This window comes from Paramormyrops kingsleyae, chromosome 18 (assembly GCF_048594095.1).
Source record: "Paramormyrops kingsleyae isolate MSU_618 chromosome 18, PKINGS_0.4, whole genome shotgun sequence".
NCBI lineage: Eukaryota > Metazoa > Chordata > Actinopteri > Osteoglossiformes > Mormyridae > Paramormyrops > Paramormyrops kingsleyae.
In genome coordinates this window covers 10,479,269-10,504,242 of record NC_132814.1, presented here as the reverse complement: position 1 = coordinate 10,504,242, position 24,974 = coordinate 10,479,269, and the positions used below count along the sequence as shown (strand labels likewise).

Below are 24,974 nucleotides of genomic sequence, written 5' to 3'. Positions count from 1 at the left end.
GTCTGTACTGTATCCTTACTGTCCGTACTGTATGCTTACTGTATTTGTGTACAATCTCTGTATTTGTGTGGGGTTGATTCCTGTAGCAGCAGTCTGTACTGTATCCTTACTGTCCGTACTGTATGCTTACTGTATTTGTGTGTGGTTGATTCCTGTAGCAGCAGTCTGTACTGTATCCTTACTGTCCGTACTGTATGCTTACTGTATTTGTGTGAGGTTGATTCCTGTAGCAGCAGTCTGTACTGTATCCTTACTGTCCGTACTGTATGCTTACTGTATTTCTGTACAGTCTCTGTATTTGTGTGGGGTTGATTCCTGTAGCAGCAGTCTGTATTGTATCCTTATTGTCCGTACTGTATGCTTACTGTATTTGTGTGTGGTTGATTCCTGTAGCAGCAGTCTGTACTGTATCCTTACAGTACAGAACTGTATGCTTACTGTATTTCTGTACAGTCTCTGTATTTGTGTGGGGTTGATTCCTGTAGCAGCAGTCTGTATTGTATCCTTATTGTCCGTACTGTATGCTTACTGTATTTGTGTGTGGTTGATTCCTGTAGCAGCAGTCTGTACTGTATCCTTACTGTCCGTACTGTATGCTTACTGTATTTCTGTACAGTCTCTGTATTTGTGTGGGGTTGATTCCTGTAGCAGCAGTCTGTTCTGTATCCTTACTGTCCGTACTGTATGCTTACTGTATTTCTGTACAGTCTCTGTATTTGTGTGGGGTTGATTCCTGTAGCAGCAGTCTGTTCTGTATCCTTACTGTCCGTACTGTATGCTTACTGTACTTGTGTGCTGTCTCTTTGTGTGACTTCATTTTTTTCACTGGGTTTCCTCCCACAGTCGATCACCTGTGGTTTAGCTAGAGATTCATGTCTACATCTGGCCCTTAGTAGTTGTATTTGTTCTGCGATGGCCTGTCATCTTGACTAGGATGTGCCCTTTGGCTGGTGGGACCTTTTTAATCACTCAAGGTTTGGGTGTTTTCTTTTGCTCTCAGTAACCTGGAATTCAACGCCAATCCCAAGTCTTAAAGCCCGCTCCCTCCTCTGTAATCCTCACAGATCAGTCTTGCCTTTGCATCTCATAGTTGTGCCAGAATTCAGCACTTTGTTTGATATTTCTGTTTGCTCCGGCCCAAGCCCATCCCATCTCTGGCTAGCCCTCAATGACAGAGAGCACAGTTGTGAATAAACCTGTTCCTTGTGTGTTGCTTTTGCATTCCCAACTGGAGACTCAGAAACATAGTTCTAGCAATAAAACTAACAATGAATGATGTTCCTGATTTTATTTTAAAACAAAAAACACTAAAGCCTTGCTGTAAAAAACTGGGCTTTGGTTTGTACCATTAAAAAATATTTTCACATGTGGCTGATAAAGATTCCATGTAAAATCATATTAACATATTGGTTATTGACAAAATATGTGCAAATAAACAAATGTTAGTTTTGTTATTACAAAAATGTTCAAATAATTAGCACAGGTATATCCTGGAAAAAACACAAGTATAAGGCTATTGCACGTGCATGATCTCTATATAATAATATATGTCCAGCTATAAAAAGCTGGGAATTTGAATTCATTACATATAAAGATTGTTTTACTCCTTTAGCACATTTTTTTTTTTAGCTGTGAATGACTTTCTGTAATTCTCTCAGCCCACTTGCTATCGATTGAGTACATATGGGCAGCGTTGTTCACCATATCGTAAGCTGTATGTTTTTTCCCCAGCGCTGGGTTTCCGGGCAGGTGGAGCAGGAATCACATGCCTGTGACTTTATGGATGCCTGATGTCATGATGACATGGCAGGAAGGGCCTGTAAAATGCATTTGGTCGCTTTTAATACATTTAAAGTCTTTTCAGTGTAATTGTCTTGCGTAAGTAATTAACTATGCCTGCGAATTGGCTCTATTGCTTGGCTGCCTTAATATGGTATTTGTAGCCTATATATACATATTTTCTGTCTCTCAATCTCTCTCTCTCTATATATATATATATGTGTGTGTGTGTGAGAGAGAGAGAGAGAGTGTGAGCACATTTCTTCTCTTCCCTGGGAAAATTCAAATGTAAAAATTGTAAAATGTATTATTTTCCTACCTCCTGAAATATTGTAGCCACACACTGCCACTGATAAATTTCAGTCGCTTAGTGACAGTAACTCTATTTCGATTCGGTTAGTTTTTATATAGCGCCTTTCACAACAATTTCCCCAGGGCGCTTGACAAAGAGGTGCCGAAATCGACTGTAATTATCTATTGTTGCATCATTTATACAGACGGAAACAAAGAAAATTAGATGGTAGAGAGGAAGCAGAAACTCCTGAGCAGAGAGAAAAAAAAACCTCTGTGGGTCCAAGGTCAACTGGCTGGGGGGGGTCCAACCCCCCCAGGCATGCTAACGAAATAGAAAACGGTGGAAACGGCCTGCTTTAATAAAAGCGAGATATAAATTGTGGTCCATCAATGAGTCAGTTCTCCAATTAGGTCTGTGTGAGTTGGCAGTTCATAGACGGCACCCAGGACACTGTCGGAACACAGGACAGGGGGGTCTTCAGTTGAGATTTAAAAAACCAGAGCTGGCAGACTGTTCTGTAATATAAGGGCCTTGTACTGTAGGTGAAGGCTTTGATGTCAACTGTTACTGGGATGACAAGTAAACCTGCATTCTGTGATCGGAGTGCATGGCTTGTAAACATGAGACAGTTCTGTTACGTAGGCAGGTTGTTGACCTTTGAGTGCCTTAAATATAAGGAACATTTTGAAGTCAGTCCTGAAACAAACAGGATGTCGGTGCAGGGAACTTTGTGCAGGGATTATGTGTTTATATTTCCTGCTCTAGATGACAAAATGAGCTGCTGTGTTTTAAAGAGGCTGCAAGGTGTTTAGTCTGCGATGTGTGTGATGATGTGTTTGTGATGTGCACTCCCGGATAATAGAACACTGCAGTAGTCATGTACTGTAGTAGTTTGTCAGCGTCTTGAATAGTATGGAAACGTCATGCATGTTAGAAATGTTACGCAGCTGCAGGGAGCACGCCTTCGACGCTGTATCCATATGCGATTTGAACAGAAGGCTCGTATCCAAGATGACGCCATGATTACCAGCTCATCTGCTGAAGAGGGTGTTCAGACCCTCAGAGCAGAGCGCAGACATAACAAGCCCATCCAATGCTCTTGGCTCCTCATCGAGCGACAAAAAGTTTTTACTCATCAGTGTCTTTACGAAAGCAATTAACTTTAGTCATCAGCGTAGGAGTGATAATTAACATTATGTTTCATTATTATATGACCGAAATGACACATCTCCCACAGCATCCCAGCGACATGCTGACAAAAACATAATTAAAAAACAATATGATATCTCTTTATAAGAATATATAGTAGGCTGAACACTTCTAAAATCTTCTATTATGTTCCTCCTCCTCTGCAGATAAGCCTCTGCCACAGGGTGTATCTGGGGAGACCATCGGCATTGTGGGAGGCGTAGTGGCTGCAGGACTAATTGCCGGAGTGGCCATCGCCGTGTTTGTCGTCTGTCGGCACCAGCAGAAGACGCGCACAGAGAGGGATAATGACCTGTAAGTTTCCTCTGGTCCCACCAGCAGTCCTTTGAGGTGAAGATAACGTGCCAGAAACACACCAGTGCCAATGGGCTGCTTCTCTCAACAACAGCTGAGGTGCTACACACATGACAAAGGAATTTAAGCAGAGTCTGTTTCATTACAAAGCAGTTATAACTCAAACATTATACAGATACCACTGAAGGCTGATAATGGTCAGTAACTGTACACTATTTATGGAGGATTACTTGATTTTTGCTAAGCTGGATAGTCTAACATGAAGGTGATTTAGTGTCCAAATATTTCACCAACTTATCATATACGATTTTAAGCTTTTTATTTCGTATGTATTACCGAATTTACATAATCAGCGAAATCAATTCCTGCTCAGTGCTCATCAAGGGCAATGAAAGATCTCTGCACAGTTAACGTTTTCTTGCAACTAAAAATTATACTGGAGAACCTAAAACTGAAATTATATAACTACAACTTATATATGTATTTAGTTAAATGTACTGAGTGTGAAATGTGTAACACTGTTGCTTAAAGTGGTTTAACTGTGGGTTCTAAGATACATTGTTTGAGACTTCTAAGCGGTTGTTTTGATGGTTGCTACTCGAGCACGTCCTAGAGACACTTAGCATGTCAGTGATAACATGCATAATTTAATTCATCCAATCAGCAACAGCAATCTTGTGTGCTGCCATGAACCTTTTAGTGTGACGTAAGGCCATATATTACTTTATATATAATCCATATATAAGTTTACAAATGGAATTTTATTGATATTGAATAGCTTTTTTGACTTGAATTTTACAGATAAATTCTTGACTTTTTTTTAACTACCATTTTGAACGGGAAATGCAAACTAGTCTGAAATATGGATAACAGTTCTCCATAATTTATACCATATTCCACTTTATTATATAATGTGTAATTTAACAAATAAAGTTATTTGATTAGAATCCTCATTTTGTGGCAGAACCTTGTCTGCTCATGACTAGTGGATGAGTTTCATCAGATATGAAGTTGCATAAGTGAAGCCACTTCAGCACGAAACAATTCGCACATGTATTTGGTGATCTTCGCTCGTTCATATAATCTCTCATAAAGAAAACTCTATTTCCGTTCAGCTGAATTCTCTAATCTCTTCATACTGACATTACATCACATCCAACTTCTCACTTTTTCCCCAGAATTATTGTTCTATAGAGTTTTCTGGCAGAAAAGCCCCAACCCCCAAGGGAATGCATGTATTATATCCCCAAACTCTCTACTCCCCGTCAAACAATGCTGCCAGTTCAATAGAAATGGCCACCTCACGCCTATTTTAATTGTGACAAATATAACGTTTACTAACTGCATCGTTAAAGAAACAGTTATACCTTTTTTTTTCTTTTGAGGGATGCATTGGCAAATAGCTTAGAAGGGCATCCCAGAATTCCCCTTCACCACGGAAAACCTCTCCACCTGGGGGGTTTCCTGGGATTCCCCAACCCAGTGGGAGATAACATCCCTCCAGCATCGTAGGTCTAACCCATGGCAGGATGCTGGCGAGGGATTTGCCATAATAAGCACCATGAGCAACCACATCAGCTGACTTTGCTCACTTTGAAAGTATCAGCCCAGGCTCCCAGCACCGGACCCTCATTTCAGCCGCTAGCGATCAGAGCCTCAATCTTCAGTCACCCCTCATTATTTATCCCCATTACTGTCTAGTGGCGGATACAGAACCTGATTGAGAACCTGATAGGTTGCATCTGGCTGGGTCTGAGTGAAGCTCATTGCAGCATGTTTTCTTAAACACGCTTAATTTCCTCCTTTTTCATTCTCCCTCATATGTGTTTTTTTTCCCAGTGGGTCAGTGATACCTGTTCAGCCATAAGGTTTGCATGAGAAGTTGCGAAATCACACAGAATGACTAACGCAATGTCAGTAAACAAATGTAAGACAGGAAGTTATTATTATTATTGTTATTAATAAAAATACATAATTCTAATAATTCCCAAAACAGTTCACATTCAAATGTAATTAATGAATTTTTTATTTCATTTTTAATATTATTACATTGTAATATTGTAATACTTTGAAAAAAAAAAAAATAATAAAACAAATTATATTTATATATAATTATTATTATTTTTCCATGTATTTCCAGCTGTCAGTCTAAGTGGGCCTGGGTGTCACTCATCGCTCCACCCCCTTACTGTCACTCAAAGCGCCGCCCCCTTACTGTCACTCATCGCTCCACCCCCTTACTGTCACTCATAGCTCCACCCCCTTACTGTCACTCATCGCTCCACCCCCTTACTGTCACTCATAGCGCCGCCCCCTTACTGTCACTCATCGCTCCACCCCCTTACTGTCACTCATAGTGCCACCCCCTTACTGTCACTCATCGCTCCACCCCCTTACTGTCACTCATAGTGCCACCCCCTTACTGTCACTCATCGCTCCACCCCCTTACTGTCACTCATAGCTCCACCCCCTTACTGTCACTCATAGTGCCACCCCCTTACTGTCACTCATCGCTCCACCCCCTTACTGTCACTCATCGCTCCACCCCCTTACTGTCACTCCTCGCTGCACCCCCTTACTGTCACTCATAGCGCCGCCCCCTTACTGTCACTCATAGCTCCACCCCCTTACTGTCACTCATAGCTCCACCCCCTTACTGTCACTCATCGCTGCACCCCCTTACTGTCACTCATCGCTCCACCCCCTTACTGTCACTCATCGCTCCACCCCCTTACTGTCACTCATCGCTGCACCCCCTTACTGTCACTCATAGCGCCGCCCCCTTACTGTCACTCATAGCTCCACCCCCTTACTGTCACTCATCGCTCCACCCCCTTACTGTCACTCATAGTGCCACCCCCTTACTGTCACTCATAGCTCCACCCCCTTACTGTCACTCATAGTGCCGCCCCCTTACTGTCACTCATCGCTCCGCCCCCTTACTGTCACTCATCGCTCCGCCCCCTTACTGTCACTCATCGCGCCGCCCCCTTACTGTCACTCATAGCTCCACCCCCTTACTGTCACTCATAGTGCCACCCCCTTACTGTCACTCATAGTGCCACCCCCTTACTGTCACTCATCGCTCCACCCCCTTACTGTCACTCATCGCTCCACCCCCTTACTGTCACTCATAGCGCCGCCCCCTTACTGTCACTCATCGCTCCACCCCCTTACTGTCACTCATAGTGCCACCCCCTTACTGTCACTCATAGCTCCACCCCCTTACTGTCACTCATAGCGCCACCCCCTTACTGTCACTCATCGCTCCACCCCCTTACTGTCACTTATAGTGCCACCCCCTTACTGTCACTCATAGCTCCACCCCCTTACTGTCACTCATAGTGCCACCCCCTTACTGTCACTCATAGCTCCACCCCCTTACAGTCACTCATAGCTCCACCCCCTTACTGTCACTCATAGCTCCACCCCCTTACTGTCACTCATCTCATCAGCATTCCTATTTTGGCTGTTACTGGATTTTGGCTGTTCTATGAAAGTTACAGGAGCTCACAAATATGAGGATGAGGATACAGCTTTCACTCCATTCATGATGAAGCACGTGTTGTGTCCACCCTGGTACCCCGAACCCCTGCATGACTTCCCATTTTTCCATGATACTAGATCTCTCACCTTCACTAAGCCTATTAACCATAAGAAAGGGTTGCCTTGGAAAGGGTGCAACGTAGAGCTACGAAAATGATTCCTGGTCTTAGAGGAATGTCTTATGAGGAGAGGTTAGCTGAGCTGAATCTGTTTAGCCTCGAGCAAAGGAGACTAAGGGGGGACATGATCCAGGTATATAAGATTCTAACAGGTCTGGATGCTGTTCAGCCAAGTGGCTATTTCAATATTAGTTTAAATAGTAGAACCCATGGCTATGCATGGAAATTAGTCTTCCTGCTAGTATAGCGCAAGCTAAAACCCTGAGTTCCTTTAAATAAGAGCTAGATTAGTTTTTAACAACTCCCCAAATGTGCTTGATGGGCCGAACGGCCTCCTCGTTTGTAAATTTCTTATGTTCTAAAGACTGTTTCAGCACAGTCACACAACCTTTCATTTAGCTGTACATAGCAAATCAATTAGTCCACAAATCAAAAATCAAGATGGAATAGTACTAACTGATTCATAGACTCAATACCTCTAGCCTCACTAAAAAGAAGGTCTTCTGGACATGACAGTTAAGCGTTTCTTAGATATTCCCACCAGATGTTCTAAAAGCTAAACCGTTCTCCTGATCTTACCAGATCTATCTGGCTTTTGCCCTGTGCTCGAAATTCAGCTTACCACTAAGTGGTGATTAGATTATACTTCCAAAATGTTTAACTGTAAACAGACCATGTCATCATAAAGTCAGTCACTGACCATGTGGTACTCAAAAGCAGCCTCGTCTTTCAGCATGACCTTTGTTATACACGGTTCCTGATTTGAACAGACAACATGCCATTTATATTTCCTTTATATAGCTGATGCTTTTATCCAAAGTAACAAACCAAAGCAGAGTCAGTTGGTCCCTGGAACAACTGGGGGTTAAGGGCTTCGCTCAAGGGCCTAATGGTGACATCACTTTGGCAGCCTTGGGATGTGAATCCATGCCCTTCTGATCAAAGACGCAGCGTCCAAACCCACTGAGCCTCACAGCACCACCATGTCCTCCCTGTTTAGGGTCATATCTGGGCAACCATCTTTCTCAATAATGCCTCTGTAGGTATCTCCATTTAGTACGTTTGCAACTTACCAAAACCACTTAGGATCTTTCACTAAAGCAGTCGAGTACCATAATTACTGCCTTTGCTTCATCGGTTGGTATTTATTTTGCATGTACGTGACAGATCAATTAACACACAAGACATTAACAAGCAGATTTATATATAATACACAATATATTCTATACAAATGCTTTAGGCAATATAGTCAATGTAGTTCCTAATTAAATGTCATCATCTACGTCACAAGATGTTATCCCATCTTTTAAAATATTTGTCAAAGTGACTCAATAAGCCTAATTAAATCCTCATTGATGTATTAGTGTAAAAGCCGGCTCTCACATTGATTAGGCTGATAATAAAGTGTAGCTATAAGGAGCTGTAAGACTTCATGGGCACTGACTATATATTATAGATTGAGAGTTCAGAAAATAAGTGAATGACTAAACTTTTATGAAATGTTTCAATTATTACTGCATGGTTTGTTTTTAATTACAAAAAGGATAAAAATAAAGTTGAATTTACACCCTGGGGTAAGACAACAAAACAGGAGATTGTTGAGTCAGGGGGAGCATACAGATCATTATTATCTTTTATTGAAGGATGTTACTGATTGATATGCGTGTTCCTATTTTTTTCTGCAAATTTCATATCACACTTTGCTTTTTGTTTTTGTTAAATGTATGACTGCAGCTCTGTGTTGCATAGGTGATTGTGCGTAAATAGTGGGTCATATTTATTACGCACGTGTATTTGAACACCTCTGCTCTGGAAATGTCATTGTATGCTACTGTGATGTCTGCCTGTATGTACCGAGGAATACAAAAGCCCGAGATCAACATCCTGTCCAAATAGCTCTTATTCCATATTAAGACATTATAGTGAATTACAAAGGCAACTCATGAAACGTAGATTTCATATTTATTAGTTTTGGAAGCATCATTATATCAAGTCCATTACCATTTATAGCATTGACAATATGTTTCTGTTTTTATATAATGAAATTGTGAAAACCACTTGGATGTATAACTTCTCATATGAGATTGAATGTAATTTTGGTAAACGGCACTTTATAGCCAAAAAGGATTCAAAATTATAGCAATAGTAGTATAGTTAATAAAATTCTAGTATCAGATCAAAAGAATGACAAGATCTATCTGGAATAAAATTTCTTAATTTAAATTGAAAGGTAATATGCCAGATAACTACTGTATGGCTACATTTTCAAAATGAACATTGCAGTCACCCAACTTCACTTTTTATACTAAATCTTTTTGGCAAATTAAAATGTCTTCAAATGGCTGCCTGCAAAGCAATGAGTGTTTGGTTGATATATCGATTATAGATTGTTATGCAAAATATTACATGACTGATATTTCAACAGAAATTTTACTTTTTTTCATTCTTCTAACAAATTTCAAGAAATTCCATTTGGCTCTTTGTAGAACAAATAATTACATTCAGCAAAAAGTTACTATATATTGCTTGTTTTATAAAGACAGAATAATTATTAAGTAACTTGCACTTAAATTAAAGAAGCAGTCATTGGAGCCTCATCAATATTTTAATTACTGCAAAATTACGGCAACCTGTGACAAGCTGCGAGAAACTAATAGATATTGTGATTGAGACAAGCCAACTATAGCATTTAACATACACTTCATACAGACCCAGCAGACCTAGGGAACCACAGAGATGTGTAAACCCCAATGTTTACAGAACAGGCAGCACCTCACACACACAGAACAGGAGGCTCCCACCGCACACACACAGAACATGCGGCACCGCACACACACAGAACAGATGGCACCGCACACACACAGAACATGCGGCACAGAACAGACGGCACACACAGAACATGCAGACAAGCCAACTATAGCATGTAACATACACTTCATACAGACCAAGGGAACCATGGAGATGTGTAAATCCCAATGTTTAATTTGGCTTCATTTACCCCCCCTCCCCCAATAAATAGACCTTTGCATTTGAATTGTGAAGTTGTGTCACCCCCCAATATCAAAGACTCTTATGCCCTTGCTTGTGGACTAACAGTGTATAGTTGTGTAAAACCTGCAAGCAATATATCAACATGCAAGACAGTAGTTTATGACAGTAACATAGTTCATAATTTAGCAGAATAAAATCACAGGTCGCAATAAAAACGGCCACTTAGAGAGTCGCGGTTGGAATCCCGCCAGTAGTGCCTTCCTCGATGGATGTTAGCTAACTTCTAACGCCATGAGAAATGGCGGGCTGGAGGTGGTCTCTGCTGGTGTACAGCCGTCTTTGATTGGTATCGATTCATTCTGTTGAGTGGGAAACCAATAATGAATGGGATAATAATATTATATATTATGTTAATTCATCCTCTAGCCACTTATCCTGATCAGAATCATGGGGGAGGGAGGCAGTGAAAGGCACATACACACCCTATATGGAGACAATTAATCTCACTGCATTTCTACAGACTGCTGCAGGAAGCCAGTGCAACAGTGAGAGAATATGGGAGTATCTGCAAACACCGCACACACAGAACAGGCAGCTCCCACCACACACACATAGAACAGGCAGCTCCCACCACACACACATAGAACATGCGGCACTGCACAGGCAGCACCGCACACACACACATCAGGTGGCACTGCACAGAACAGACAGCACCACACACACACACAGAACATGTGGCACCGCACACATACAGAACAGGCAGCACCTCACAGTCACAGAACAGGTGGCACCACACAGAACAGATGCATCGCACAAACACAGAACAGGAGGCTCCCACTGCACAAACACAGAACATGCGGCACCGCATAGGTGGCACCGCACACATACAGAACAGGCAGCACCTCACACACAGAATAGACGGCACCGCACACACACAGAACAGACGGCACCGCACACACACAGAACAGGAGGCTCAAACTGCACACACACAGAACAGGCAGCACCTCACACACACAGAACAGGCAGTTCCCACTGCACACACGCAGAACAGGGGGTAGCGTCAAATAAGCATTTCATATCATGGATCTGATTATAGAGGAATACAAATCTGAGTGAAGCCACAAGCTCATCATTATCCATTGTAGAAAGATGGAAAAAAAAATCTGAAACCCCAATATTAAATAAATTGTGTTGCCCACCTACAAGTAGGAACTGGAAGGAAGCAAATGTTTGGAGAAGCCATTGCGAGGCTCATTTCAACAATCTCCGCAGCATTCCACAAGCAGAAGAAGTTTGAGAAGGAGGAACACCTAGCGTACACAAAGGAGCTCACAAAGCGTAGAAGATACTGCTGATTTGTGTCAGGAAAATATCTAGCTGCATGAGAGTAAAGTAGATGTTTCTGTTTTAGTGAACTTAGGAAACATATGTAAGAACATAAGAAATTTACAAACGAGAGGAGGCCATTTGGCCCATCAAGCTCGTTTGGGGAGAACTTAGCTAATAGCTAATGTGGTACTGTTCATGCAACATACAGCAAGTATGGCAGCGAAAGCCTCATGCCGTGGTGCTGCTTCACAGCAGCAGGGACAGCCAGTCTGGTGAAGATTGATGAGAAGATCACCTGTGCTTCTCTGTTAGCAAAGTCAGAAAACTGTGGATGAAGTATTGAACAGGAAATTGATTCGAAGGGCACAGCCAGGACAATAAAAAGTACAATCGTTGGCAACTTAACTAGGTGCGCCTTGCTAGTACTGGATTGGACCCCCCTTTTACCTTCAGAACTGCCTTATTTCTTCATGGCATAGATCCAACAAAGTGCTTGAAACATTCCTCAGAAACTTTGGTCCATGTTGGTCCATGACAGCATCATGCAGTTACTGCAGATTTGTTAGCTGCACCTTCATGATGTGAATCTCCCTTTCCTCCACATCCCATAGCTGATCTATTGGACTGATATCTGGTGACTGGAGGCCATTTGAGAACATCATCATGTTTAAGAAACCAGTTTGTGATGATTTGAGCTTTGTGACATGGTGTGTTATCTTGCTGGAAGTAGCCAATAGAAGCTCGGAACACTGTGGTCATAAAGGGATGGACATGGTCAGCAACAATACGCAGGTAGGCAGTGGCATTTAAACGATGTTCAATGGGTACTAAAGGGCCTAAAGTGTGCCAGGAAAATATCCCCCACACCATTACACCACGACCAGCAGCCTGAATAAGAGGCAGAATGTATCCATGTTTTCATGTTGCTTACACCAAATTCTGACCCTACCATCTGAATGTCGCAGCAGAAATTAAGACTCATCTCACAAGGCAACCTTTTTCCAATCTTCCAGTGGCTCCTAGTCTACCGAAACAGTGGCTCTTAGTCAACTGAAACAGTATCTCCTAGTCTACCAAAACAGTGGTTCCTAGTCGACCGAAACAGTGTTTCCTAGTCGACCGAAACAGTGTTTCCTAGTCTACCGAAGCAGTGGTTCCTAGTCGACCGAAACAGTGTTTCCTAGTCTACCGAAGCAGTGGATCCTCGTCTACCAAAACAGTGGCTCCTAATCTACTGAAGCAGTGGCTCCTAGTCTACCGAAACAGTGTTTCCTAATGTACCGAAACTGTGGCTCCTTGTCTACCGAAAAAGTGTTTCCTAATCTACCGAAACAGTGGCTCCTAGTCTACCAAAACAGTGTTACCTAGTCTACCAAAACAGTGGTTCCTAGTCAACCGAAACAGTGTTTCCTAATCTACCGAAACAGTGTTTCTTAATCTACCGAAACAGTGGCTCCTTATCTACCAAAACAGCGGTTCATATCGCTGGTCCCCAACTCATTTAATTTAGCAGCTTGGGCCCATTGTCCAGGAAAGTGCAAATATTACTTCATCACAATGTATATAATTAATAGAGACTGAATGCAGGCTGTACTGCTGCCAGTGGTAGTGTATTGACCCAGGGGATCAATACTTTATATGATAAAATTTCAATTTCACTTACCCATTGTCTATTAACAGCAGTGAGATAAAGCAGTGCCTGCGTCATGATTGCTGATACAAAAAATAGACAAATGAGGGACAAGAAGCTTTCAAATCATGCATTCCCTGCCACATTATTTATAATTTGTGTCATGGCCTGTGTATAGCGGACTCCAGTTCCCAGAAGCCTTTGGGTCCACTTCCTGTTCCCCATATTGTTACCCACCTTTTCCTGTTCCCTCGTTAACTTTGATTGTTTCATTGTATCCAGCTGTGTCTTGTTTTCCTCACCCTGTTTGCCCTGTTCCTCCCAACCCTTCCTTGTGAGGTTGCCAGTGTTTTGTCCTGCATTTGAGTGGTTACTGTAGCACTGCCATGTTGTGCTTTGACCTTTGTCTTGTCTTTGTGCTCCTGGGGCTGCCCAGTCCTTTTGCCTGATGGCTTTGTCTGCTCTTTTTTGTACATTTTCTGAACTTTTGTGACTTCATGTATGTCTTTTGGCTTTGTACTATTGACCTTCCCCCTTTTTTCTGACTATGCCCCTTTATTGCCGTATGAGCTTCGGTTCACAGCATTAAACATTTTTGCCTTTCGTTTTCCGCAAGTAGTCTGTCTTTGCCTAGGGCACAGTGCTAGGCCATATTTCCTTGGGTACAAGTACACTGTAAAATAACCAGTGATGGGAATCACAGCTCTTTGGAAAGAGATGGATCTGATGGCTCCATTCCTCTTTAAGAGCCATTCAGAAGAACATCTCATCATTCTTTTTTCGGTAGGGGGCAGTTAAATTTCTGTGAAAATCTCTCTCTTACTTTGATCTGTGAGGAGATGCAACGTGCGATGCTCATTCTGCCTTTGAATGGTTTATCGCCATAGCGCCCCCTGTTCTAACTGCCTCCTTTTCCTTATTCACATGCAGTCGCTGAAATTTTTTTAAATGATCGAAAGGACAGTTCTGAAATATGACTCTGTTCCCTTCGTTTGTGCCGAAGAGTTATTCAAATGATTCAGGATGTTCGTGACGGTCACATCCCTAATAGTACTTAGTCATTTAGGCTAAGAAGGAGCTCGTTCCGAACCTGAAACTTGTATGCTACTCACGCTGAAAATACCAGTCCTATGTATATTTAACCTTAATTTCTCTTGTTAAGAGATTAGCATGGTCTTCTGTGCCCTTTTTTGATGGACCAAAGGAAAAAGTGAGGCGTTCAAGCTAACCTGCTGCGAGTTACTTGGCTTTTAAGTGACCCCGCCAACATGGCGTTAATAAAGGCTATGACACACATTAGCCTTTTGTTCAGAGGCTCTCCGTCTCTCCCTGATCCCGCCTGCTTATAACTGATTTCTGAGGAGGTTTTGCGCCTGCATGGTTTCATCCAGTGGAAAATGCTTTCCAGGGTAGTTTTCTGTCTGGAACTGCTCTCCTTGCATTTTGCTTAATAAATGACATCGAACCTTACAGCAATTGCCTGTACTGTAATTTCATTAACATATATTTTAACATTTAGTTTCAGTTGAATAAAACTATTTCTTTTTAAACTGAGCAAATGGGCATTGCCTGTACCCCTCCCCCCCCACCCCATGTCGTAAGTTCCTCTCTCAGCACCTCCAGTTTCCTCCTAATGTCCGCAAAGCTTGCACTTGGGTGAAGTGAGGTGTGCAAATAGCCCATAGAATCTGAATGTGTGCCCTACAACAGAATTGCATCCCATTCAAATGTTACAAATGTTTCTTGCTCATGCATGTTATTGTTAATTCCGCTGTATCATCTAGTCCTACAGTTGTTCTGATTATGATTATGTGAAAAACCTTTAAATGACATGGTTTTTTCGTGTTCAATGAATTTCTTTAGTATTAAAATATTCTGTTTTGGATGTGAAGTGAACAATTAAAAAATATATTATATGTTTTCTATTACATTTTATAATTAATATATTACCAGCAATGTTCTGTGGCCGTACAAAGACTAATCATAATAGTTGGTGATGGTCCGGCAAAATCATCTGTATTTTTTTGTTTTATTTAATGTAAGGGGTGATGTAATGTAATAAAAGCAGGAAATAAGTCAAACTTTGCATGGGTAGTGCTTACCGTGTACTTTCTATTAGCTGCTTAAGGCTTTCACTATTCTGACGTGTCCCCATAGCATACAGTACAAATTGGTAGAGGAGGTAGACAATTGAGTAGCCGGACACCATATGCAAGGTGAAGCAAGTTTATTTTCACAGCATCTCTCATACACAGAGGTAACTCAAAGAACAAAATAAAATACAGAACAATTTAACATCCCAATTTAAACAGTCCATTAAAATCCAATTAACAGAAAAGAAAAATTTAAACTGGGCGGTTAAACATAGCTCAAATAGAAGTAATAAATAAATATAGAATAAAGATAATGGAAAAATAAGAGAAGTGCAGTGCTTAACCTGAGAAAGTCATCAAAGGCAAAGAGCTGTGGATGTAGACTTAAAAAAGAATGTCTGATATGCATTTTGCTTTCGAGCCTGTAACTGATTAATATCCAAATAGTGTGACTTTAAGAACAATTCTGTAGCTAATTATAAAAGGCAATGTAAGGAGCTGACAGTAGGAGAGGTGTGCGATTCAGCAGTAGCTGAAGCTGAGGTACAGCTGTGTATTGGTATTTTTGGGAAGGCCAGTAAGGAAACAGCTGACATTCTCCATCCTGCTAGCAGCGTGGATGAGTTACTCTGTGTCCTGTTTGGGTAAAATACCCCTGATTCTTATGTTCCTGAAATGATAAAAGTCTAATTTTTTTTACTTTAGAACTCTAGAGTCTACGTGAGCCATCACCTTGAATCTTCTTATGTTTTAGCCTTATTTTATTGCAGGTAGTTGCGTTGCACTGACTACAGAATCTATGGGTCGTTAGTTGATTTTTCGAGATTGTTAAGTAGATTTTGATCTGCATAACTGTGGTTGAATATTTAGTTATAGTACAGGATTTGACCTGGGATGTAGGTCTTGAATTGCAGCTATGAAGATTGAGCCCTGGGAGATGCTACAAGTCATGGTTCTTTGCTCAGATTCATTTCACAAAGCAGATTCTTTATTCTAAGTACGACCAGATCCAGTTGTTTAATTGTGGGAGTCTTGCTATCGATAATCTGAATACTGTGCTCTCAAATTTGAATTACTAAGCAGTTCTGCTTTTAAACGCATTCAGCCCATTCAGATCTCACACCATGGGTTTGCTCAGCAGATGCTTGCTGCGTATGTTGTTTTTTTTTTTTTTTTTTATATAATAACTGTGACAGGTCATGAAGCACCTTAGAGACTGTGCACATTTTCCCCCCTATTTTTCTCTGTAGTATGCTTTACAGGTATTTGTGTAAAACTGTGAGTGAATATTTGTGTTTACTTATGGGAAAAAAGGAGTTTCAGTTAAAGTACACAGGACAAGATATTTACTCTGTGGCTCTGCTTCAAGATCAAAGCCAGTCTTTAAGGACACGAGGTTTTATGCTGAGAAAGACCCAGCGATGTCATATGGAAATAAACATTTGAAAATTATGTCTAATCAGAATAAATGAAACTAGTTCAAGGTTGAACAGTGTTGGTTTTAATAACTATTGTGAATGGAATTTATGCAAGTCTTTATATCAATGTCCATTCACTGATATTGTTATCGGTGGATTGTGTTTGTATAATCTAAACCAGTGAAAAGTTTGTTAAACTGCATACGAATAAAGTATGTATCTCCTGTTAGATGTATAGATATATATAGAAGTATACGAAGAGTTCAGAGGGGGAGAGTTCAGGTCCAGAAAGTACAAAGATTTTGTTTCAAGCAAAGAGCTGAGGACTCTGTGACTGTGACTCTTTATATTCAACTGGTTGTTTGACACAAAACTTTGGTCTGGATTTGTACTTTCCGGACCTGAACTTAATGCCTCTGAGTATGACATTGTGTGAAGATTGTGTAGTACTTATTGGGGGGTAGGGGGTCATTTTCAGAAGCCCACATGGAGGAGCAAGGGCTGGGAGGAGGAGTGTAGCTGCGCTAAGTTGTTGTATTAAAGAAAAAAAAAACACATGGCATTAAAAGGTTTTTCACAATGACTGATCGCAGAAGGAGATTTATGGGTGCCGTGATCGCAGGGTGTTTTTTGTGCCTGGCTGAGAGTGTCAGAGGTTCTGAGCTATTTGTAATCGCCTTTGAATCCTGGAGATGGAGCAGAGTCCGTATGTCCGGTGGCACAAATAAGCAGCCGTCGAAAGAAAGGGTGAGACAGATGTAGTGCTGTACCGGAGAAATTATTCCTCCGAGCAATATAAATCAAGATGGATTCAATTGGATAACTGTGTGACAGAGGAGATATGGAATGAAGGAGTGACCTTGTGGGATTATGCACATGCAAGAAGACTCAGATCTCTGAGGGGGCCCGAAGTACAGCCCAGCGCGGGGTAACAGGTGGAGATGATGGATTTAAAATAGAGAATGTCAAGCTGTATGCAAATGCCGCTGGCAATGCTGGAGACACAAAATGGTCTTTTTGCTAGAGAGATTTTGATTAGATATCAACAAGGCATAATACATATGGGGGGTTTATTTTCAAAAACATTGCAAATCCTTCTGAAAGTGTATCCTAAATTCTCAGTAACAGGCTAATATCAGTGTCCTGCAGAAATACTCTGCCCGGCCAAAAAAAAAAGGCGCCATTTGAATTTTTCGTTGGACCGCCTTTAGCTTTGATTACGGCGCACATTTGTCATGGCATCGTTTCCACAGGCTTATGCAACATCCCAAAGACCCTCAATGAGGTTAAGGTCACAACTCTGTGGTGACCAAGTTATGCATGAAAATGACTCCTCATGCTCCCTGAACCGCTCTTTAACAATTCGAACCCAATGAATCTTGGCATTCTTGTCCTGGAATATGCCAATGCCAACAGGGAAGAAAAAAATCCATTGATTATAGATGTAGGTGTAACCTGGGCATTCAGTAGATTCAGATACTCAGCTGACTTCACTTTATTGCTGCATAATGTTGCTGAGCTGTAATAATGATCCAGTCATTGGCTCTTAAGTATTTGCTGATATAAAATCAAATGGTGACTATTTTTTTGGCCAGGCAGTGCATTAGCAATGCCACTGAAATGGATGAAGTGTCTTTAATTAAGTTTGGGAGACATTGCTTTGAAATCACATGTCATGTTTTGCTTTTCAAAGCCACATAGTGTCTAGAAAGTTGTATCAATCATTTAGTCTAGTTTATGGTGGAATAATTCAGTGGCTATTTATGCGTAAGGCTGCGCCCAGTGCATCGATTCTGAACACAGAGGAAGGCGAGTTGGGAGGGATGACTGAGAAGCATTTCATTCTTTCATTAATAATGTGTCAAAACAGACTGGTGTACAATGGAGACTGATGGCATTGCGGCTACTAGACAATAAGCCATGACAGAACGTGTACTACATGCTAGTGCCGCAGTTTGGAATGTGACAGGTTAATTTTCAAGTCTTTGTTCCACTTCATAAATGTTATTCTGGGGGTTGTATGAAAACGTACTAATCATGTAGCATTACTAAAGGAAGCATATGTTGTTAAAAAATACTGCACATTTGATTACTTCCTTTGAATAAAATTGAGCTATATAAATGTACTATGCACAGCATAATCTGCAGGGGCAGTGGGTCAAATTCTTACTGGCTGAGTGTAATGGTGAGAGGCATGGGTGGAACCACAAACCACAAGACCTTCGAGCCTTGGAACACTTCAGCATAGTCAACTGCACTGAAGGAAGGTCCTGCATCCACGTTTTTAAATACCGTGTCCATGGTGAAAATTGCATTTTTATCACAATGCCCGTCAGAGTTTGTCATGGTGTTGGTGAAAAATAATTTATGGCCTGTGTTTGCCAATGTTGTGCTCGAGGACCTGCAGACGTTCTTGGGATAACAACCCTTGTTCTAGTTTTATGTAAATCTACATTAGAAAAAAATATGTTTATGATACTGCAAGACGAGGAGATGTGGACGTCCCGGTCTGGGCTGTCGATTCCCATCCCCTGCTTTGTTTTGTCGTCTGTTTCCCGTGTGTGTTAGGATGAGGCAGGTGATTTTGTTTTTGTTCTTTCACACTATTTCGCCAAACCGATATCCAATCCCATAACAACACAAAGGCCATATTCATCCCTCCTACACCTACCTTATCCATGAAGAAAATCTATCAGAATTCTTTTCCAGACTTAAAGAACTTATAAAACATTCATCTTTGACCCTTGTTTCAATACTTTCCCTACTGACAGGCTAAAACTGAGCTAAAATGTGGACTGTCTGGCAGGGAGCAAAAACGTGGACAATCTGGGGGCCCCAAGAAGGGAGCATAAATGTGGACCTGCTGGGGGTCTCCGAGGGCGGGGCTGGGAAACACTGATTTATGGTGACTAATAGCCCCCACCCAAAAAAATGAAGCTGTCATCAGTCCCATCAGCACGGTAATCATTAACCTCTCAGTGAGAAATAACAGGGAATAGATCACCTCACCTAGGTGTAACAATAGAATGCAGTGCAGAACTCGAAGAGCGGAACTTCAGGGGTGTCTGAGGAGAACAAGGATTCAATGGCACACATTTGAGAGGCAGTGGGGTCGATGTGTTCAAGCAGGGAGGAGAAAGTAAGTATTGACATCAGGACCTGAGAGGATCTGCTAGGAGAGAGGGGGGGGGGGCTATAGTGCAGAGGAAAAACACAGCGGAGGACAGAGAGTTGGAAGCACACTGTGACACTGTGGTACAGCAGAGCAGAGAAAAGGGCAGACAGACCGTGGTATGTGGCCCCAGGGGCGGCCAAGGCGAGGGGGGGGCAAAGGAAAGAGGCAGGTAGGGCAGACAAAGAGACGCATTTTGCTGCTTGGGGACACATGGGCAGCGGGGGCCTCTGAGGCGGACATGGTGCGGTCAGCAAAAGGGGGGGCAGAAGGAGAAAAACACAATGAAAGGCAAGTGAACAGGAAGCCCTCCCCACCAGGAAACTCCCTCCAAAGAGCAGACAGGAGGCCAGGCAGAGTGTCGGGGGGCCAGGTGAGGCGCCGGGACACGCTTTGGGGTGGGGGGGGGGGGGGGGGTGGAGCTAACATTCACCATGGCTTTTTGTCTCTAATTCATGTGGAAGTTAGGGTGTTTACATTTTTTTATTATTACCCGTCAGTAACATAAAGAAAAATATTCAGGGAGAAGTTCGTAAATGCAATTTTTGTCAACCCAAATGGACATTATGGTGTGTGTGTCTTACTAGTTTCATTATAGGCCTTGAGACTTACAATGTCTACAGCCTTCTATCACCGAAAAGATTGTGTGTGCATGTGTGCGTACATGTGTGTGTCTGTATGTGATTGTTAGGTTAAGACAATAACATAACACATTTAAAAATATGAGTAGAAAATCATGAAAATCATTGTGCAACAACAAGATGATTATTATTATTATTATTGATAATAATAAAAAATAGTAACAACAACAATAATAATAATAATGATAATAGTAATAATGTGTGGTGGTGGTCTCTCCATCCTGGGTTGTTCCCTGCTTGCATTCACAGCCTCTGGGACAGGTGGATATGGATAATGAATGGATGGATAGATGGATGGATTGAGGGAGGGATGGATGGATTGAGGGAGGGATGGATGGATGGATGGTGGTGGATAGTCAGTGGCACTTTGATTTGCTGACACATGCTTGGTGGCTCAGCACTTGTACTGCTGTGTCACACCAGCGCAGAGAGTGTGAGTCACACCTCCATGTTGTGTATATTTGCCCTGGGGAGAGCAGATAGGCCGACTGGGTCTGTAACTAGCCTGTGGTGTGTGTCTGCGATGGGCTGGCATTCTAGGATAGACACCAGCCTTGTGCTCTGTGCTTGGCAGAGCTGTTAGGGCTTTATGGCCCTCTGTGACCGCAACCAGGATAGGTGTTTAGAAGATGGATGGAAAATCAATTTAAATTACTTACTATTGATTTTTTTTCACTCTTTTATAAAATTGGTGATGTACTGACAAGGAATATGATTTTTATAGATCATATCATATGTCCAGTTTTATAATAATTTAACTTTGCTTATATATAATTTTATGCATAATGTCATGGTCATTTTCATATAATTGTACTTTTCACACAAAACATCCATGTCTAATAATTTTCGTTGCTCATTGAGCTCTGTTTCTGTTGTTTTAAAGGTATTTTTAAAAAAATATGCAAAATACAAATGAATCCTTTTCTTTATAAAACCATATTATTTCATACACATTATAGTTAGAGTTACATTACAGTTATTCATATTTATTTTGGTTACACATATAGATCCAGCCTTCCATAAGAAAGAACAAAAGACCATAAGCATTACTCAAGAAAGACCACCAGAAGTTTACGAAAGAACAGGAGTGTAATGAAATTACGATGTGGTCCAAGTTTTTTTTTTTTTTTTGGTCAGAGGAGACTAAAACATTTTTACCTACCAACATGGAGTGGGATCTTCTTAAAACTGAAGCAAAAATAAAGCAAAATTGTTCTCAGAGAACTACTCGTATTTAGGTCCTCTAAAAAAATCAAAGGTTGGAAAGAAAATTAAACTTTGAGCAGGGAACTGATGCCAAGGCAATAGTTCAGCGAAGTGACTCATGAATGAAAAGGTGAATCCCCTTTAATGACCAAGTCCGATTCCTCATTTCTGGCTGATTGACAAGCCGTATCACTGTTCGAAAATCACAAACTCCATCAACTTCCCAGCGAACTTTAATGACAAAGCTGATCGAATCTGCCTCCCTCAACCAGTGATAGGTTAATGTTTCATGCTAGGCTAGGCTCACACAATAGTATGATTCTTTGGCATGATTATATATACACACACATACACACACACACACACTGCCCGGCCAAAAAAAAAGTCGCCATTTGAATTTATATCAGCAAATACTTAGGAGCCAATGACTGGATCATTATTACAGCAATAAAGTAAAGTCAGCTGAGTTACACCTCCATCCATCATCAATGGATTTTTTTTCTTTCCTGTTGGCATGGGCATATTCCAGGACAGGAAAATCAAGATTCATTGGGTTCAAATTGTCAAAGACTGGTTCAGGTAGCATGAGGAATCATTTTCACTCATGACTTGGTCACCACAGAGTTGTGACCTTAACCTCATTGAAGGTCTTTGGGATGTGCTGAAGGAGGCTTTATGGAGGTTCAACTCACTTATCAATACAGGATCTCGGTGAGAAATGAATGCAAATCTGGATGAAAATAAAGGGTGACATGTTGCATAAGCTTGTGGAAACAATGCCATGAGAAATGTGCATCATAATCAAACTAAAGGCAGTCCAACAAATAAAATCAAATGGCAACTTTTTTTTTGGCCGGGCAGTGTATATATATATATATATATATATATATATATGTATATGTATATATGTTCTGAATGTTTTCTTCTTTCACGGACTCTGTTATGCTTCCCACCAGTCAGCAGGCCCGTAATGTAGCGCCCTGGGCTATTGTCCTGCGTTTCTCCATTTGTTAAGCTTAGCTCCTTTATTGTCATGTTTATGTTCATGTTGTCTCACCAAATATTCAGTGTTTTAATGAAGAAAATGTTTTTTCTGTACCAATTTAATTTTTTAGGATAAAGATTACAGTATTCCATTGCTAATATGATATACTGTATGAATGAAAAACTCAAAGCAGTGTGTGTGGTTGTTCCACACCAGTGTGTTGCAGGGCGGTAATCATTGTGTTGTTTTTTTTTTTTTTTTGGAATATATGTAAAACACATGTACAGATGGCCTCCACTTGATAATGGTTCTACGTAGTGTGGTGTCAACGCTCTGCAAATTCAGGAAACACAAATTTTGAAAACACAAGCAGATTAAAAAATGCTGCAAATCTTCTCATAACACAATTCACAGAAGTGAGCTACAACGCAAAAAAGGAAAGTTTCTGGGAGACAACGATCATTTTCAAAACGAAACATAGGATGACACAACACCATTTGTATCGATACAGGCCTATTTTATCGTGGGTTAAAATTAGGGCTCTATTTAAGATTTTAGGTAGACTCCAATAGTGTTCCTTCCTGGATGTAAGCAACTTCGTGACATTGGTCATGACGTTGCACAGAATCCCAGAATTCATATATAAAGTCAAATCAATTCAGTTAGCATCTTACGGGGTAATTTGATGGAGGGAGAAGGTGAGGAATCAGTGTGAATTGGTTCATTTTGCTTTAAATCATCGGTAAATGGCTCATGTCAAAAATATCGCAACTTGCCAATATTTGTTTATTTTGTTGAAGACTAATACCTTAAAATTAGGATCTGTCCAGATTTTAAGCACACTTTCAATGGTTGTCAGGCTTCTTTTTTAATGGACCATTGGCTAAATAGATTTAGATTGTGTATTAAGAGAAAGAAAACACTTTCACATTCTGTTTTGAGAGCAGCGTCAAAAACTGTGAAAGAGTCAGCTGGTGGACACGGTGGAGTGAAACACTTTTATGGGGCTGGTATATAGGCATCATTTATTTTGGTCTTTAATAAAATGACAATACAGTGAACAACCGATGCTACATTATGAAGTACAGTGGATCTGATCAATGCTGGACTTTTATTTACTTTGTGTATAGGTGTGGCCCAGCTGGATGTCAGCCGATAGCCGCGAGGTAGCAGAACGCCCTAGATGGGACGCTAAACCATGGCGATACAGACACCCAAACACAGAACCACACATTATTCCCATAGCTGCATGCTTTCAGCTGTTTCAAAATATGGTTAATGGAGGTAACATGAACAGTACATGCAAAGAGATAAAAGCAAGGCTTGAAATATCAACCGTTGTGGTGTAAGACTGTAGTACTAATCACTAAGCTACCATTCCAGACACTGTGGTTAACCACTTCTGTAATTAGGAACATGGGAAGTACCAATGATTTAAATTCTAAAATAACATTATATAATAGAACCTAAGTATGCTGCCATTGTTATTAAATGTGTTATAACACACACGGGAAACAGCAGGGGATGGGAATCGACAGCCCAGCCTGCGCTATCCACAAACCCCCATCCTGCCTTATCCTAAAATATGGTTAATGGAGGTAACATGAACAGTACATGCAAAGAGATAAAAGCAAGGCTTGAAAAATCAACCGTTGTGGTGTAAGACTGTAGTACTAATCACTAAGCTACCATTCCAGACACTGTGGTTAACCACTTCTGTAATTAGCAACATGGGAAGTACCAATGATTTAAATTCTAAAATAACATTATATAATAGAACCTAAGTATGCTGCCATTGTTATTAAATGTGGTTTATTAGGACATGCAGAAGCTCACTCTCCTGGGCACAGTAGACCAATTAAGAAATCACGCCTTGAAGAGAGCAATCTCCTGGAACGGGATGAATGTTGCTATTTATTCCGCGGCTGCCGGAATCCTGGTCACAATCAATAGACAACACAGCTCAGACTCAAATCATGATCTGAGCTATAGGGCCAAGACTGCACTCAGGAAAAGTGCTTTAAGTGACTTGGCAACTTGGGCAAGCCTGATAATTTAATTTTGTAGAGGGCCATTGTAAATGTATGATTACACAATGCAACACAGTGCCTTCAACTTTTATGCATTTATTTTTTAACCTTCCTTTACTTTTTCTGTATCTCTGGGAGACTCGATATTTACAACAGCATCGAGTCTCACTCAGGCGCTCCTTGAAGCAATGGATAAGCTAGTTGCAGTGTCTGGAGTCACAGACAATTAGTGTATTT

General features: G+C 41.1%; 1 protein-coding gene across 1 annotated transcript in view; it reads left to right on the top strand.

Annotated features, from left to right (window-relative positions):
* Positions 1–24,974, top strand: part of LOC111837966 (nectin 1b-like) — a 147,610-nt gene that overhangs the window by 101,129 nt on the left and 21,507 nt on the right. The window contains exon 7 of the mRNA XM_072702450.1: positions 3,430–3,577. Within this exon, the coding sequence (XP_072558551.1) occupies positions 3,430–3,577 (148 nt within the window). The remainder of the gene's footprint in view (positions 1–3,429; positions 3,578–24,974) is intronic.